Source organism: Puma concolor, chromosome E2 (assembly GCF_028749965.1).
Source record: "Puma concolor isolate L17-30 chromosome E2, mPumCon1.1.hap2, whole genome shotgun sequence".
NCBI classification, from domain to species: Eukaryota; Metazoa; Chordata; class Mammalia; order Carnivora; family Felidae; genus Puma; species Puma concolor.
In genome coordinates, this window is record NC_141681.1 from 44866376 (window position 1) to 44883074 (window position 16699).

Consider the following 16699-nt stretch of genomic DNA (forward strand, 5'->3'; position numbering starts at 1 on the left):
CTCCACCTCGGCTGGTGCAGGGTAAGCTGTTCTGCAGCCAGGTGGAAGAGGCTAAAGCTACTAGGATGAAGGAGGAGCCAAAAAAGAAGCAAGTGCGAGGAAGAGGAGCCAGAAACTGGGTCCCCAATAACATCATCATCATCAACATCATGATAGTCGCTGAGCCGTCAACTGTTCAAGGAGCTTATGCATGTTGTCTCATTTAAACCCACAACACTAAAAACAGGTATTATTACTGTCCCAAATTCATAAATGAGGAAACTGAGGCTGCAGAGATTGAGAGACTTGCCCTAGATCATTTAGCCTGTGAGTGGTGGAATGAGGATTCAAACCCAATGAGTCAGACTGCAGAACTTTTGCTTATAATTGCCTTTCAGTGTTTGAGCTGCTGGATTACACCTCACCTGAACCAGGACAAGGAAGTACCTCTTTTAAATCACATGAACCAAGATATTTCTTATTTGGGAGGAAAAACACTACACTGAGTTGGGTTTGGGGACATTCGTAACCAGAAAGAGGCTTAGCTGTGAGAGTCCAGAGGAGGTAACCCAACCAATCTGGGGTCGGGGGTAGGGGGAGTCAGAGAAGGCTTGCATGGAAGGGCACATCTGAGATAAGACTTAAAAGACTGAGGAGGAGGTAGCCATTGAAGATAATGAAGGGTGATGGAGGTAGGGAGCACAGCAGGAATAAAATCCCAGAGATGGGAAGGAGGGAGCCTTGACAGGTAATGCCCCAGTGAGAACACTATCTTCCTCTCTGGAAAGGTCTTAACCTAAGGATAAGTGTCCTCCACTCAGCCCAATCATCTCTCCCACCAGCCCTCTGCTAAGCCTCAACTCTGTCATCGCCTGCCCCAGTTACTGGCCCTGGCCTGTCTCCTCCTCTGATCCACCATCTACAGAACACCCAGAATGTTCCTCCCACTTTTTTTTTTAACTTTTAATTTCATAATTTATTTAAATAAGTGTTTCAAATCAACAAACTGTGAAGAACAAGTCTAGCCCCCATGTGACATCCACATTTGGCAGATGTAAACATTTTCCTATACTTGCACCGGATCTCCTTTTTGAAAATTAAATGTTGTATGTACAAATTAAATGCCTCCCCCTTCTCCTCTGTTCTCTTCTTCCCTCCCTCCATCCCTGAAAGAAACCACCAAACTCATGTTGCCGTAAGCAAATTCTATGTGTATTTTGTACTTTTACTCAATGGATGTGGACACACTTGATGGTGTAGAGTTGTTGCGTTTGGGCGTGTAGTAGTCCTTAGTGACTTCTGCCAAATCTTTCCAGCTCTTCATCTTCCAAGACTCACCTTCTGGGTCTCTCACCTGGTCCAGTTGATGTTTCAGTTGACATGGTCATAAAAGGTCAATTGTTAGTAGGAAATTAGAGACAGCCTAGTCTAAAATGTGCCAGATGTTGATCACAAATTTTAAAACACTATGTCCAAGAGGCAAATGATAAGAATCCATCTCTGGGTATTAATGCTACTAAAGAAGGGTTTATCCCCCAAAAGTAGTGTCCTATAGATGACACTTCTTAAGCTTTAATATGCATACAAATCACTGATAGATTTGATCAAAATGCATGTTTAGGGGGCGCCTGGGTGGCTCGGTTGGTTAAGCGTCCAACTTTGGCTCAGGTCATGATCTCGAGCCCCGCATCGGGCTCTGGGCTGTCAGCAAAGAGCCTGCTTTGGACCCTCTGTACCCTTCTCTCTCTGCCCCTCCCCAGCTCATGTGCGCTTTCTTGCTCTCTCTCTCAAAAATAAATAAACATTAAAAAAAATTTTATTAAAAAAGCTTAATGCATGTTTTGATTCAGTAAGTCCAGGAGTGGAGGGGCAAGGGATTCTGTATTTCTAACAAGCCCCTGGAGAAAGCTGGTCTTTGAACACCTTGTAATACAGCAGCAAATTACAGACACTGATGTGAAAGCTTGAAGCTTGTCAAACAGGGACCAGGAGCAGAATACAGGTGATGATAATTATTTTGTCAAGTATATTGAACAGACCGAACACAGTAGGGGTACAGAGGGGACTTATATTTCTTCCGTAAGATGCCAATCTCACCTTTTTGTATCAGCCTTTTGGAGGGTGGAGACAAAAACATCCTCTTCTTATGTAAGAGAGGAAGAGGAAAGCCACTGCAACTTCCTCCGTGAACGACAGCTTGAGGTAACAGCAATTCCACAGGCATCCAGAGTCTCTGCTTACAGAGTGTATCAGGGTTCCATCAGAGAAGCTGACCCACTGGGGGGATGGATAGATGGACGGATAGATAGGCAGATGAACTGGGATTTAACCTTATGCAATTGGAGTTATGAAGCAGTCCCTAACATTGTGGTCTTAGGGTCTGATGCTGGCACTTGAAGTGCACAGGGCAGGCAGTTAGGAAAGGAAGACAGACATAAAGTGGGGAGAAACTCGACAAGGGGGCCTCTGCCCTTGGTGGTGTGAACGTCCACAGGAACAGCTGCCATCCTTCATTATGGAGATAAACCCACACCTGGCCCAGGAGCTGAGAAGCTGGGAGGAAGATCCAGGAAAAGGTGAAACAATTGCTGGCCCGGCTGCTGCCCTGTGCAAACGTGATGACCCAGCAGAGCCAGCCAGTGACAACCTGTGTGATCTACAAAACGGCAGCTGCTTCACTTCTGCCCACCAAATCTTGCCCAAGGCTCTCTATGGGTCCATCCTAATTGAAATCATACAGAGAAGGTAATTCCAAGATACAGTTCGTTCAGCTGACACATTACAAAGCCACAGCATAGAGACTGGAGGAGAGTGGTGAGAAGCTCATCAGTGACTGCCGGGGAGACGGTCACATAAGCACCTTGAGTGGATGTTTCTAATAGTTTCCGGGTGGCATTTCTTTAGAGTTGGAGGGGAAACTGTAGTAGTTATCTCTTATTTGGTTTTAGCCTTTCTTCCAAAACATACAGAATCCTTTTATGCCATAGCTTCAGTCAAGGTGTATCTGATTAGTTATCATTAGGTCATGGTTATAGATGTTTCATTAGATAATATTCCAACTTTCAGCCAATTCTCTTTTTTAATAGATTTTATTTTTCACGAGCAGTTTTATGCTTACAGAAAGTTACACAAAAAGAAAGGAAAGTTCCCATATACTTCCTGTCCCTCCACACATATTTTCCCTTATTATTACCATCTTGCAGGAGTATGGTACCTTTGTTACAACTGATGACCAAGAGTAAACATTATTAATTAGAATCTATGCTTCACATTAAGACTCACTCTGTATTGTACGGTTCTGTGGCTTTTTATAAATGCATAATGTGATGTACCCACCATTTCAGTATCACACAAAATAGTTTCACGCTCCTAAAAATGCCAAGCCTCGGGGCGCCTGGGTGGCTCAGTTGGGTAGGCATCCAACTCTTGATTTTGGCTCAGGTCATGACCTCACAGTGGTGTGCACTGATGGCATGGGGCCTGCTTGGGATTCTTGGTTCTCCCTCTCTCTCTCTGCCCTACCCCGCTTGTGTTCTCTTTCTCTCTCACACACAATAAATAAATAAACTTAAAAAAAAAAAATGCCGAGCCTCACCTTTCCATCCCTATCCCCCACCTCATGATCTCCTGGCAACCATTGATCTAGTTTTGCCTTTTCTAGAATGCTATATATTTGTAGTCATACAGACGATCTTTTCAGATCGTCTTCCAAAGTGGCTGTATCATTTTGCATTCCACCAGCAATGAATGAGATTCCTGTTGTTCCACATCCTCGAAAGCATTTGGAACCACTTTTTTAAATGGATTTTAGACATTCTAATAGGTGTGTAGAGTTATCTCATTGTTTTAATTTGCAATTCCTTAATGACATGGTATTAGCAACTTTTTGTGCTTATTTGCCACCTGTACATCTCCTTCGGTGAGATATCTGTTCATAACTTTTGTCTATTTTTAAGTAGATTATTTGTTTTCTTATGGTTGAGTTTTAAGAGTTCTTTGTATATTTTGGATACAAGTCCATCTTCAGGTATGTGTTTTGCAAATATTTCCTGCCAGTCTGTGATTTATCTTTTCATTCTCCTAACAACCAGTACTTTCTTTTTTAAATTTTTTTAAATTTCATTTATTTATTTTTTAATTTACATCCCAGTTAGTTAGCATAGAGTGCAATAATGATTTCAGGAGTAGATTCCAGTGATTCATCCCCTAGGTATGACACCCAGTGCTCATCCCAACAAGAGTCCTCCCTAATGCCCCTTGCCCATTTAGCCCATCCCCCCACCCTCAGTTTGTTCTCTGTATTTAAGAGTCTCATATATGGTCCCCCTCCTTATTTTATATTATTTTTGCTTCCCTTCCTTATGGTCATCTGTTTTGTATCTTAAAATTCCACATGAGTGAAGTCATATGATATTTGTTTTTCTCGGACTAATTTTGCTTAGCATAATACCCTCTGGTTCCATCCACGTTGTTGCAAATGGCAAGATTTCATTCTTTTTGATTGCTGAGTAATACTCGATTGTATATATATACCACATTTTCTTTATCCATGCATCTGTCGATGGACATTTGGACAGTACTTTTTAAAGCCCCTGGAAAGGCTCATAGACAAATGGCAGACATGCTAATTGATTTTGTTTTTTAATAGCAAAACACCCTACAAAAGGCAGAAGGGTGGCAATGTTTGAGAGAAACGGCACCTTTTGAGAATTAAGCATTGTGGAGTAGTAGCTGCTAATCTTTCTTCCAGGAAACCCACCTGGATTACATCAGCCCCTGGCACCCCCTTCTGCTTCTCAGCCCTTATGAAGCACTTAGAAGCTGGTCTCAGCTTCTCCCCGAAATGTGCTATCTCAGTGGTGGTGCCATGTCCCCTTGTCCCTGGGCCAGTGACTCAGCCAGTCCTTGGATGTCCCCTTAACTCCTCACACCCACATTGTTATCAGCATCTCCCCCAAAGCTGTCCCTTCTCTCACATCAGCATTTCAAGGTCTGCTCCATCTAATCCCCAGCCCAGAGCTGGGACCTCACCCTGGATACCCCGCCCTCTACAGCCAATCAGTCTCATGACCCACTCAGTGTCCTCCTCTCTTCTCCGCATCCCTACTTCACCCACCATTGCCCTCGACCCCCACACCTCATCCTGCCCCACCCTCGTCCCTCAGTCCCCAGCTTTATTCTCACCCCACCACCTCTCCCCTCATTTGTTTATTGAATAACTACTTAGAGACTTAGGCTTTATACTGGACACTGAGGACAGAGTAGTGAGCTGGGCATGCATGCTCGGTAAAAGGTCCCTGAATGTTGCCATTCCTCGGGGGCCTGTCTGAGGCTGAGTGGGCTCTCCAGAACCCCAGCCCCAGTATCCTGTGCTTTCAGGGGCGGGCGACAGACCTCGCACACTCCCTGTGTCCCCAACTGACCCAGTCCTGCAGCTTATACTCTACCATCCCTACCTGGTGGTGGTGAGGCTCTAACTCCCCCACTGAACTGTGAGCTCCACATGGGACTGGACCAGTCTCCTCCACCGCGATGTCCCCAGGGCAGGGTCGGCAGCGTCGGCTCACGAATGTTATGGAATGGTAAAGACGAACGAATACCTGGAAGAATGCATGCCAGGGAAATATTAGGGTCCTGCTATCGGCCCCCTATCCCTCAGACCGGAAACACTCTGTTTCTGAAATCAAAAAGCATAAGTTTGGCATCTCCGCACCTGACCTCCAAGGATGAAAGTCCCATTTGGTCAAGAAAATCGAGGGAGGCATTTGGGACCTTTTGCCTCTTGGGGACACTTGGTAGTGAGCGGGAGGAGGCCGGAAGCGAAGAGGCCTCACCGTTTCTCCACACCCCTTTCGTCTTCACTCGAAGGGACCCATCCAGGAGGAGCCAGACACGCAGGACTGCTCCGCGACGCTGAAGAGCCGCGAGGCCCCAGTCTGCTTGGCAACCGATGGCGTCACTGACGGCGCGCCCGTGACGCCAGAGGCGGGCGCCACACTTGAAGAGGGTGCGGGAAGCGGCCGCCGCGGCGCGCTGACATGGAGTTAGTGCAGGAAGCGCGGGAACTGGGCTGCTGGGCGGCGGAAGAGATGGGGGCGCCCGCGGCAGCCCGGGCCCCGGAGTCAACTCTGCGCAGGTGAGGGACGCTCTGACAGTGAGGACTCCATACCTTAGAGATAGTCTCCGGGGGTGAGAACCCCACCCCTCACTGAAGACCCTCCTTCGTCTTCCCCACCTCTGCCCCAATGAGAATAACCCCCGAGGGCGTCCCCCTTACCCACCCACACACCCAGTAATATATCTGGGAAGAGGATCCCGGATTGAGTGAAGACCCACCCCCCCACCCCCACCCCCCACCCCGTGAGACCACCCAGAGTGAGGGCGAGGCACCAGTGAGGATCCTCTGAGAGTTAGTAAAGCCCCCAAACTATGTAGAAGTGAGATCTTTGGAGCAAGACTGTCCCTACAGCACCTACCACCCCTACCGTCCCAAGCCAGTGAGGAGACTCCAGGTCAGCAAAGACCACCCCACTGGAGACTGAATCTAGAAGGGTGATGATCCATATCTGGTAATGAGAGAGCAGTTCCTGGCAGTATACTCTCCACTCCCACCTCTGGAAGTGACCAGCGATAGCCCTCTCCCAGAGAAAGGAATCTCCACACCCCCCCCCCCCCCACCAGGGAATGAGAATATCCACACCCAGTGAAAAGCCCACAACTCAGTGACCAAGAATTCCCCAGGAAGGAATATCTCACCCCAAAGACTGTGGACACATCCCCATTCGCCCCAGAAGCGACAATTCCCTAGTAAAGACTTTCCCCACCACTGCCACCCTGGGAATAAGGATCCCCCAACCTTTGTGATGCCCCAGGCATACCCTTACACACTGTCTCCACAGACTGTGTCTGGGCCAGGGGGCCGACATCTGGGCCTATGTCTTGCGGCATGTGCATAGCCAGAGGTGAGCCTGGCTGCATGAGGGAGGCTGTGACAGGGGAGGGGACACAGGCAAACCTCACAGTAACACTTCTTCCTTCTACCTCTCCACTGTAGGAATGTCAAGAAGATCCGAGGAAACTTACTTTGGTAACTGGTTCTAAAAGCTATTCCCTTCCTATTTTCCCTACTCCCATCCAGCTGTATTTTCACCCGTAGCCTCACACCTCCTGTCTCCCCCTGGAAGTCCCGTCACCCGCTAACTCTGGCCTCATTTCCTCAGGTATGGCCACCAGGACAGTCCAGAGGTGAGAAGCATGTATTATACGATTTTCTTCCATCCAAAAAGAGGATTTGTAGATTTCTGCTCTAGGCCCAGCTTCGTGTTGTGTAATGCTGGGGACGCTGGGTTGATCTGCCAGCTCTGATCTCGACACTCAGGGCTTACAGTCCAGGGGAGACAGGCATGAGCTGGATGTTGAGGGGACGTGGATATGAGGCATCAAAGCTGATGAGGGGAGATGGGAGAAGGGACTGGTTTAGGAGATATACTGAGGCCAATGGAGGACCTATTGTGTGCAAGAGGCCCAGGTGACATCTGGGGGAGGATTCCAGAAGACCTTGGGACTCCTAGATTTGGCTCTTCGTGGGGAGATGAGACCTAGGGCACAGCTGTAGTGTCATCAGTGCAGAGACAGGAAACAGGTTAAGAGGATAGGTGAGGCAATCCCAGGAGGAAGGAGGAAGACAGATGGTACCCTAGTGTTCTTCTGGGCCTAGAGAATCAGACACAGAAACTGCTTAGGAAAAAACCCCTGCCACCTACCTGTGCAGGTGAGGAGACTGGTGTTCCACAAAGGGCAGCCAGGCCAAGCCCCAGCCAGGCCATGCACCTGACTCTGTACCTGATCCCACCAGGCCCGTCGGAAGTTGGAGCTGGAAGCCACTGTTGCTCGCCTGCGGGCAGAGATCCAGGAGTTAGACCAGAGCCTGGAGCTGATGGAGCAAGAGACCGAGGCTCAGGGTGACCTATGGGGCTGGGAAGATGAGCAGCCTGGAGCTGATGGAGCGAGAGACTGAGGCTCAGGGTGACCTACGGGGCTGAGAAGATGAGCAGCAGTGCTGATGGTCACCCCATTTCTCTTACAGACATGGCCATGGAGCAGGCCCTACAGAGCATTCAAGACACCCAGCGTCGTGCTGTCCTCCTCCGGGCCCAAGCTGGGGCCATGCGAAGACAGCAGCGTGGGCTTCAAGATCCCATGCAGCGGCTACAGAATCAATTGAAGCGTCTGCAGGACATAGAGAGGTAGGCCTCAGGTTCCCAGGGACCAGCGTTCACCAGGCCAAGTGCACAGACATTTTCCTTAGAGACCCTGACCCCTTCTTGGGTTCCACAATTCTGAGCTCCACTCCTTAGGATTTAAAGTCTGTGAGGCCAAGAAATTTTGTCACCTTAGCCACTTACATTTCCAGTGCCTAGAATGGTGCCAGCTGTATACCTAGGGAATGTTCTGGGGAAAGAACAGTAAATAAGGGATAAGTCCCTGCCCTCATGGATCTTATACTCTGATGCAGAAGAGAGAGATGGTAAATTAGGAAGCAAACTCTATAATTGCAGGGAGACATAAATGCTATGATAAAAAGGGTAGTGTGGAGAACGGGAGAGGGAGATGCTACTCTAGGTAGGATGGTCAGAAAAGACCTTTCTGAGAAGGTGCCATTTGTGTTGGGGGAGGAATCTCCATGGAGAGGGGCACCAAGAGCAGAGGTGCTGAGCTTGGCATGTGGGAAGAACAGCCAGGAGGCCAGTTTAGCTTAAGTTACACAGGCAAAAGGGAGAGCATGAGATGAGGTCAGAGACAGGGACAGAGTGCTATGGAAGCATCGGAATTTTACTCTGAGGCTGGGTTCATGCCCTAGCTTGTCCACTTCTCTATGAACTTGGGCAAATGATTTAACTTCTCTGTGCCTCAGTTTGTAAGCACTGTAGAATGGGGATAATGTTAAACCTACTGTATAGGGTAAGTATGATAATTAATGAGTCAAATCACGCAGAATGCTTAAAAGAGTTTCTGATACCCACTGTTGCTATTCTGAATGTGGTGGGAAAACACATTGTTTTCAAGGGTTTGGGGCAGAAAGGTGACATGACGTGTCAGGTTTTAGCAGGATCGTTAACTACTAGATAGAAACAGACCACAGGAGCCAAGAGCAGAGACCAGTGAGGAAGCTAATAAAGATGACAGTGGTCTAATTTTAGAGGTGGCCCCTGAGATCCAGGCTCACTGATCCCTGTGACTAGCCTTGCAGCAGGAGGAGACACAGATATCTGTTCTCCTAGCTCTCTTCTCCCAGGGACCCCCACCCCAACTGTATTTTTCTCTCCAGGAAGGCCACAGTAGATATAACCTTTCGACCCTTATCATCAGCATCCCTGGGACTGGAGCCTGTGGTCCTGGTAAGAGTCCTGGGCCATGGGGAAAGAGGTGGAGAGTCTGGGGTCAGGTGGGTGGGTGGGTCAGTCTGGGTTCCTCTCATGCCCCATCCTCTTTTTCCCAGGGTGATGTCCGAACAGCCTGTACCCTCCGGACCCAATTTTTGCAGAACCTCCTAGTTCCTCAGGCCAAGGGAGGCAGCATCCTGTGAGTGTCATCCAGGCCCCACAGACCCTGCCAAGAACCTGGGCTTTGAGGGGGGAGTCCCTTATCTGTTAATTCCTCAGCCACTGAGCCTCTGGACTATGTCAGCTGCAGATCTTGCCCTGACGGCTCCCAGGCTGGGACAAGGAAGAGACAAATCCGTCACAGATAGTGACAACCAGGTGGTTAGGGATGTTGGAGGCGGGGAAGCCTGAGAAACTCCAGGTACCCAAAGGAGACACTACTCAGCTAAGGAGTCAGGGAGGACAGATTCTCTGGTGAGGAGGCTTAGCGAGGGTAAAAGGTTAAGAGAGTATTCTAGACAAATAGCACATGTGAAAGGCCCTAAGTCTAGCTAGTTGGTATAAGCAGGGAACTCAAGTCTAGGAGGCATGGAATCCTGATGGACTTGGTTTCCTCATCCTTAAAATAGGGACCGCTTAAAATAGCCCGCACCTTAGGGGTAGTGGTAATCAGTAGAGGGAGTGTTGACATGATCTTGTAATATTCTCTGTCCCCTTCCCTAACCTTGCAGAACCCCTCGAGATGACCACTTTGGAGCTTCCTACCAGCAGTGGCTTAGCTCAGTGGAGGTGAGGGGGGCTTTCAGGAAAGGCCACACCTTCTGCCCCATGAGCGAACCTCAGGGTGCCAGAACCTAACTCTTGATCACTGCCTCATCACCATGGGTCCTAGCTCACAGCCCTACACCCATCCAGCCCTACTTTACCCTTCCCCCACTAGACACTACTGACAAACCATCCTCCGGGCCACATCCTGGCCTCCTTGGAGCACCTGGCTGAGGAGCGGGAGGCAGAGATTCGGTCCCTGTGCAGTCCAGATGGGCTCCAAGATACGGAGATAACCAGGTGTGAAGTGGAGTGCTCCTGAGGGTGGGGCAGGGCCAGGGGATGGCTAAGCCGGAAGACTCAGGGCCAGGCACAGTCACCTGCTGATGGGGATGGAGCTGAAGCCCAATGATCAGTCTGGCAGGTGGGCTGACATTGGCCATCCCTGAGAACTCAGGAAGGGGAGAGGGCTCCTCCCTCAGTTTTATCCCACCTCCAGGTCCCAAGCACCAGACCAGCCAGACTCCAGCCGGGCCCTGCCGTCCATGGTGCATCTCATCCAGGTGACCCCCAGGCATCCTTCCCAGGATTCCATCTCCTTCCCATCCCAAGCCCCGGTTAATCCCCTCACCCCCAGGGATCATACCCACCCTGACTTTATACCCCTGCCCCAGGAGGGCTGGCGGGACGTGGGTATGCTGATTGCACAGCGGGGCCCCCTGCTGAAGGAGCATCAAATCCTGACCCAGCGCCTCCAAGGCCTGATGGAGGAGGTGAAGAAATGTGCCCTGGAATCCAGCGAGAGGTGAGGGGGCTCTCTCAGCAGAGACTCTAGGCCATCTCTCTCCCAGAAGTCTCAGAATACTGGACATTTTCTGCCCCTGTGGCTCCCAGCTCTGCCTCCCTGCTCTTCTGGTTTGTCTCCGTGTTTGTGGCTCCTTGTGCATCCTCATAGATCTGATTTCCCTCTTCCACTATGAGTCTTAGTCACCTTCCTCTCCCTTGCTCTCTTCTGCTTGCGCCCCAGGCAGGCATTGGTGCTGGGACTCCGAGGCTGTGGCCTGTGGGCAGAGCTCAAGGCCCTGCGTGCTCAGAGCCAGGAGCTGGAGGAGGTGGCTGGGCGCCGGCAGCTTCTGCTACAGGAGCTACAGGCCAAACAGCAACGGATCCTGCACTGGCGCCGGCTGGTGGTGAGAGGCGGGCCTCAGGGGAAGTGGCAGTGCTGCATGGAGGGCCAGAGAGAGGCTGGGAGCCTTAGGATCCAGAACTGGGCCTCTGGTGGTGGGGAGGGGCCCACGATGAGTCTTCCAAGAGGAAGCAGGACCTGTACAAAGGGGCAGGCAGGGCCAGAAGCTGGGAGGTAGGAAGTAAAAGCAGCCCATCTCAGTGGCCTCATGGTTACCCAGGAGGAGACACAGGAACAGATCCGCCTGCTCATCAAAGGCAACTCAGCCAGCAAGACGCGCCTGTGCCGGAGCCCTGCAGAGGTGAGACGGGAGTTGAGGCAAGGTCTGGGTAGGGCTAGGGCTCCTACAGATGGGGCTGGGTGGCTCCAGGCTGCCCTTCCCATCCCTTTCCTTCCCCACAGGTACTGGCTCTGCTTCAGCGAAAAGTGGTCCCCACATCTGAAGCGGTGGCACCACAGTCCCAGAAACTGCTTCATTGTCTGGAGGAGGAAGCCCGGCATCTTCCCCACCTTCTGTTGGACACCTTGCTTCGGCACAGCCCTGGAGGGTAAGACTGGAGCCACCCCTTATATCCCCTCCCACCGATGACTATCACTCCCTGATTCTACTCCAAAAAAATAATCCCAGGCCCCCAGTGTTCCCAACCTGCCAGACCTCGCCCACAAGTCCTCAGTCCTAACTCTGGAATCCTAGTCCCCAGACCCACCTCCAAGTTCCTGGGCCTCCTGAGCCCACCTCTCAGCCCCCGAAACCTCTGGAACCCAAGCCTCCTCCCAGTGCCCCACCCAACCTGGACTTTCCCTCCAGGTTACAGCCCCTGCCCACGGTCCTGCCATCCATCTACCAGCTGCATCCCACGTCCCCAAGGAGCTCCAGCCTCATAGTGCTGAGCCACAGATTGGGGCTGCCTGCAGGGAAGGTGAGTTTCTGTCCCTTAGGACCTGTCTTCCCACTCCTACCCCCTCCCAAAATGACTGTCCTTCCCCCTCCCTCCAGGCTCCAGAACTGCTCCTCCCAAAGGCTGCCTCTCTTCGTCAGGAACTTCTGTTTCTCCAGGACCAGCAGAGTCTCCGGTCCTGGGATCTGCTCCACATGAAGACCAGCCTGCCCCCAGGACCATCCACCCAGGGTAAGGCCTTGCCTTCACAAGTGGCATTCCTGCCCATTCCCAGGGCCATCAGCCTCCAGAAGAAATCACAAACACTCAGTGCTGACACAGTGCCTACTGTGTGCTGAGTCAGCTTTAAGCATGTTCACGGGTTTCATCTGCACAGCAGCCCCATGGGGTTAGCACTGCCATTTGCCCCATTTACAGAGGCAAGAACTAAGACAGGAGGCCTTGGTGGCTGCTTAGGTAGCAGAGCTAGGATTTAAATCCAGGCAGTCTGACATGTGTCTGTACTCCTAACCAGGTGACACTGCCTATCAAATTGCAAAGTTCTCATGTATCACCATCCAATAGGATACTTGAGTAGTTAAAAGCTAGGCTGTGGAGTTAAACTCTTCTTAGCCCTACCTATTCCCTGCTGTGTGATCTCTTTGTGCCTCAGTTTCCTCCTCAGTGGAGTAAGCATAATCATAGCACCTTACAGAGTTGCTGCAAAGACTCAGTCCGGTTACCCAAACAGGGCACTGAACAATGCACAGCATACAGTAAGCGCTATGCGTCTCTGGTGTGGTTGCGATCTTTTTGTCTGCACATGTGGAGTCTCTTTCAGTCCTTACCATAAGGGTAGAGATTATGAAGACCAATTTACAGATGAAAATACTGAAACTCGGAAAAGTTGTTCATCACTAGATTCCCTCAGCTAGCACTTGCTGTGTTGCTACTGGCCCCCAGAGCTCAATGGGGAGAGGACGCCCGAGCTGTCCAGCCCCAGGGATCCCAGTGGTAGAAGCAAAGAGCGCAGAATCAAAGGATAAATAGGTGGAAGAGGTGTATTGATGAGAAATGAACCGAGGTGCCATCAGCAAAGCAGGAAGAGGTCATTTTCGGGCCTTTGAGTTTCAGGCTCCCTGCCTCCCCCTCCAGTGACAGGGAGCTGTGTCGGGAGCAGCCTAAGACTGGCACAGCATCGTCGCACCTCATGGGCATCTTGGGCTTTAGCATGTCTGTAACAGAGCATAGTTCCCCCTGTTCTGAAAAGCAGTTTTGTTTTTCTTCTGCCTGGTTTCCTTCCCTCAAAAAGTGACCTCACCCTCCTTACTGAGGTCAGCAATCCACGAGTCATCCTAATTCCTCCCAGGACCCTAAGCTGCCCCCCCACCTTCAACCTGTCAACAAGCCTTGTAGGTCCTGCTTCAGAGTGCCCCAGTCTGCAGCCTGCCCTGCTAGCCTGTGGCTCAGTTACACCTGACTGCAGAAGTGGCTGAAGAAAGGGCACATGTCATGCCTGAGGTCAGAAGGCAAGGATGGAATGGAGTCAGGATTCAGGCCCAAGGGCTCTGACCACAATGCTGATCTGTACTTGCTCTGAGATGGGCCTGTTTGGGCCTATGGAGAGGGACTAGACCCAGTCATAGTCTCCAGGGCAACACTGCTGGAGTGAACCTACAGCAGTCTGAGGAGGAAGCCTCGGGGTGGGGAAGGCTGGGAAGGGCTTCCAGGGGGAAAGTGGTGTCTCGAATGGGCCCAGAGGGATAGGTGAGGGCTGATAGTAGCAGAGGTCACATAGTGCAAACCCTCAAGTACTGGCCTGAGGAGCTCAGACTCTCTCTTGGGGGTACTGGGGGGCCTTGGAGGGTTCCATGCAGGAGAGGGAAAGGATCAGGTTTATGCCTTAGGAAGATCATTCTGGCTGCCATGGACCAGAATTGGAGGCTGAGGCCTGGAGCATAGGAGGGAGGCTGGGGGGTGAGTAGGGAAGGGGGGAAGGGGGAGGAAGCTGAAGGATGGGCCGAGAAGACTGATGGTCTGTCCTGGAGGGAGGAAGGTATCCGGGATGAAGCTTGGGGGATGGTGGGCTTGCCCTTGAGATGAGGAAGTGGGAGGAAGGAGAGGTGTGGGAGAGGTGAGGTCAACACTAGGTGACTGGAGACTTGGTGACCCATTGGCTGTGAGACCCCAGGAGCCAGAGGACTCAGCACTGCCTCCTGGGTTTCTCACCTGCAGAGCTGCTGCAGATCCGGGCAGCTCGGGAAAAGGAGCAGAAAGAGAATCTGGGACAGGCTCTGAAGCAGCTGGAGAACCTGCTGAAACAAGCGCTGGAGCGAATCCCCGAGCTACAGGGGGTTGTTGGGGACTGGTGAGAGGGGGGCACGATGGTGGGGGCAGGGTCCTGAGCTGGGTGGACCAGGCAGGACCTGGGGGTGCACGCAGGGGAGGAGGTGTTGGGGGGGGGGGTGGAGGCCACTGAGTGTCTAGAGTCCCGGGCCTTCCCTGTGACACTGTCTCCTTTCCCCAGGTGGGAGCAGCCAGGCCAAGCCGCCCTGTCCGGGGAGCTCTGCCAGGGCCTGTCCCTGCCCCAGTGGCGGCTGCGCTGGGTCCAGGCCCAAGGCATCCTGCAACAACTGTGCAGATGAAAAGGGGGCCCAAACAGAACTCAAGAGCTTCGTTTGTTCACCCCATCGTAAGACCTTTGGAAGGGAACATCGCCCAGATATATCAACCCACCGTCTCTACCCACACTTGCTGTCCCCCTCACAGGCTGTTCTATTCCTCTCGATTGCCTTGCACCTGTCCTTTCATCCCATCAAAGCCAAGGCAGTGGGCTATCTGGACCCCACCCTAAGTCCCCCTGAAACTACCCTCATCACTTTCACCCTTAGCAAAACGTCATTGAGCACCTGCCCTAAACACTGAGAATGCAGCACTGAACGAAATGGACAGAAGTCCCAGACTTCAGGAAGCTGTTATTCTAGGACAGGGAAATGGACCCCTGGCAAGTTAAGTGGGCAAAATATCTAGTATGTTGGGAGGTAACTGCTCTGGAGAAAAATAAAGCAAGCTGTAAAGAGGTGCAACTTTACATAGAAGGCCACACACACTCTGTAAAGGTAATGAGAGGGAAGCATGTGGGTGTCTGAGGAGGGCTTGTGGGGGTCAGGGGTGGGAGGGAGGTTGCAGCTTAGCAACAGTCCTGAGCTCCAACATGCCAGTGTGAGGGTCAAGGAGACGGGGCAGGGGCGGGGGGCGGGGGGTTGTCTTCTAGTTTTTATGTAGTTTCCTTTTTTTACATCTAAATCTCTGAAGTCATTTGGAATTTATCCAAATGGATCCAATTTTGTCATATTTTACATGTATCCCAATAGCACTTCTTAAAATTCTCAGAGCAGTTGTTGCCTCTGAAGGAGAGGTGGGTAGCAGGGATCAACCAAGGAGGAGACAAGGGAACTTCGTAGAGTTGGAAGTGGATTATATGTTGAAGGTAATAAGGGTAGGTGTCAGAACCCATCTAGCTATACTTTTTAGGTCTGTGCATTTCACTGTAAATTATTCTTCAATTTATAGAGTAAAACTACCCACCTATATAAAGTAAAACTTCAGGTGATCTGAGATGCCACCTCTTCATAAGCTAAGTTTCCATGATTAATCAGGCTATATTTGGACTCTCTCCAAGCCTATTGTCTGTCTGACTCTCATATGCCATCCCCACAGTGTTTTGATTATAAAGATTTTGAAATATGTTTTAGTATCTGAAATGGCTGGTTGCTGTCTTGCTCTAATTTTTCAAGGTTTCCCTCTTGCTAATTTTTTTTCCAAAATGAAATAAACTTTATACCCAACTTACCTGGTTCCAGAAAAAATACACAGATGGGGGTTTTATCGGGGTTGCAGGGAGTTTACAAATGAGGGAGATTTGACATCTTTGTGTCTTTAACATGTTTGCTTTACAATGTGCCACCTTAGTGTTCCCCTCCTCTCTTCGTCTTGGCTCTTAGCCAAGACTGAACACGGGGGGCCCTTGCCCCCCCTCCCTGCTTAATCTTTCTCTGTAGTACGTCTTCTAATATACTTTATGTTCTACTTTATTTATCCTTTATTGTCTTCCAAACAGAATATGAGTTCCATGAAGGTGAAGTTCTCTATAAACTAGAAGTTGGGCAAACTTGCCTAAATATAATTCAAAATCCAGATGCAGTAAGGGGGATTACTGATGAAAACATAAAAACAAGAAAAAGAAGGAAAGGGTAGAAGGAAGGAAGGAAGGTAGAAAAAGGCAGAGGGAGGGAAATTTATAGACTAAAAGACAAGATTTTAAAGATTATTTTGAGAGAGCGTGCAAATGAGAGCAGGAGGGAAAGAATCCCAAGCAGGCTATGTAATGTCAGTGTGGAGCCCAATGTGGGGCTCAAACTCACGAGTCTTGAAATCATGGCCTGAGCCAAAGTCACGAGTCCAAGGCTTAACTGACTGAGCCACCCAGACACCCCAAGACTTAAGAT

General features: G+C 50.5%; 1 protein-coding gene and 1 long non-coding RNA gene across 6 annotated transcripts; one reads left to right on the plus strand and one right to left on the minus strand.

Annotated features, from left to right (window-relative positions):
* Positions 1-1169: 1169 nt before the first annotated feature.
* Positions 1170-8071, minus strand: LOC147573545 (uncharacterized). 2 transcript variants are annotated; one of them, XR_015245168.1, is made up of 3 exons: positions 5693-5999; positions 2077-5579; positions 1170-1333 (listed from the first exon to the last, which is right to left on the minus strand). It is a non-coding gene; the product is annotated as an uncharacterized LOC147573545 (long non-coding RNA). The 2 variants fall into 2 exon arrangements; XR_015245169.1 differs by lacking the exons at positions 1170-1333; positions 5693-5999 and adding an exon at positions 7743-8071 and having other exon boundaries at positions 1986-5579.
* HAUS5 (HAUS augmin like complex subunit 5) lies at positions 5951-15940 on the plus strand. 4 transcript variants are annotated; one of them, XM_086690963.1, is made up of 19 exons: positions 5951-6115; positions 6879-6941; positions 7034-7066; positions 7200-7224; positions 7835-7940; positions 8066-8225; positions 9308-9377; positions 9479-9561; positions 10094-10151; positions 10303-10427; positions 10627-10690; positions 10802-10932; positions 11155-11317; positions 11534-11614; positions 11716-11861; positions 12122-12233; positions 12311-12443; positions 14427-14559; positions 14719-15940. In XM_086690963.1, the coding sequence occupies exons 1-19, from the start codon at positions 6018-6020 to the stop codon at positions 14834-14836; spliced, it is 1902 nt and encodes a 633-aa protein (XP_086547089.1). In that variant the 5' UTR covers positions 5951-6017; the 3' UTR covers positions 14837-15940. The 4 variants fall into 4 exon arrangements, with proteins under 4 accessions (XP_086547089.1, XP_086547090.1, XP_086547091.1 ...); XM_086690965.1 differs by having other exon boundaries at positions 6041-6168; XM_086690967.1 differs by lacking the exon at positions 7200-7224 and having other exon boundaries at positions 6041-6168.
* Positions 15941-16699: the final 759 nt, after the last annotated feature.

Excerpts from the sequence above, each read along its gene's own strand:
- HAUS5 (XM_086690963.1), top strand. The coding sequence starts at position 6,018 with ATGGAGTTAGTGCAGGAAGCGCGGGAACTGGGCTGCTGGGCGGCGGAA. Across the intron at positions 7,067-7,199 it reads ATCCGAGGAAACTTACTTTG|GTATGGCCACCAGGACAGTC; the intron begins GTAACTGGTTCT and ends TCATTTCCTCAG. Across the intron at positions 10,428-10,626 it reads CAAGATACGGAGATAACCAG|GTCCCAAGCACCAGACCAGC; the intron begins GTGTGAAGTGGA and ends TCCCACCTCCAG.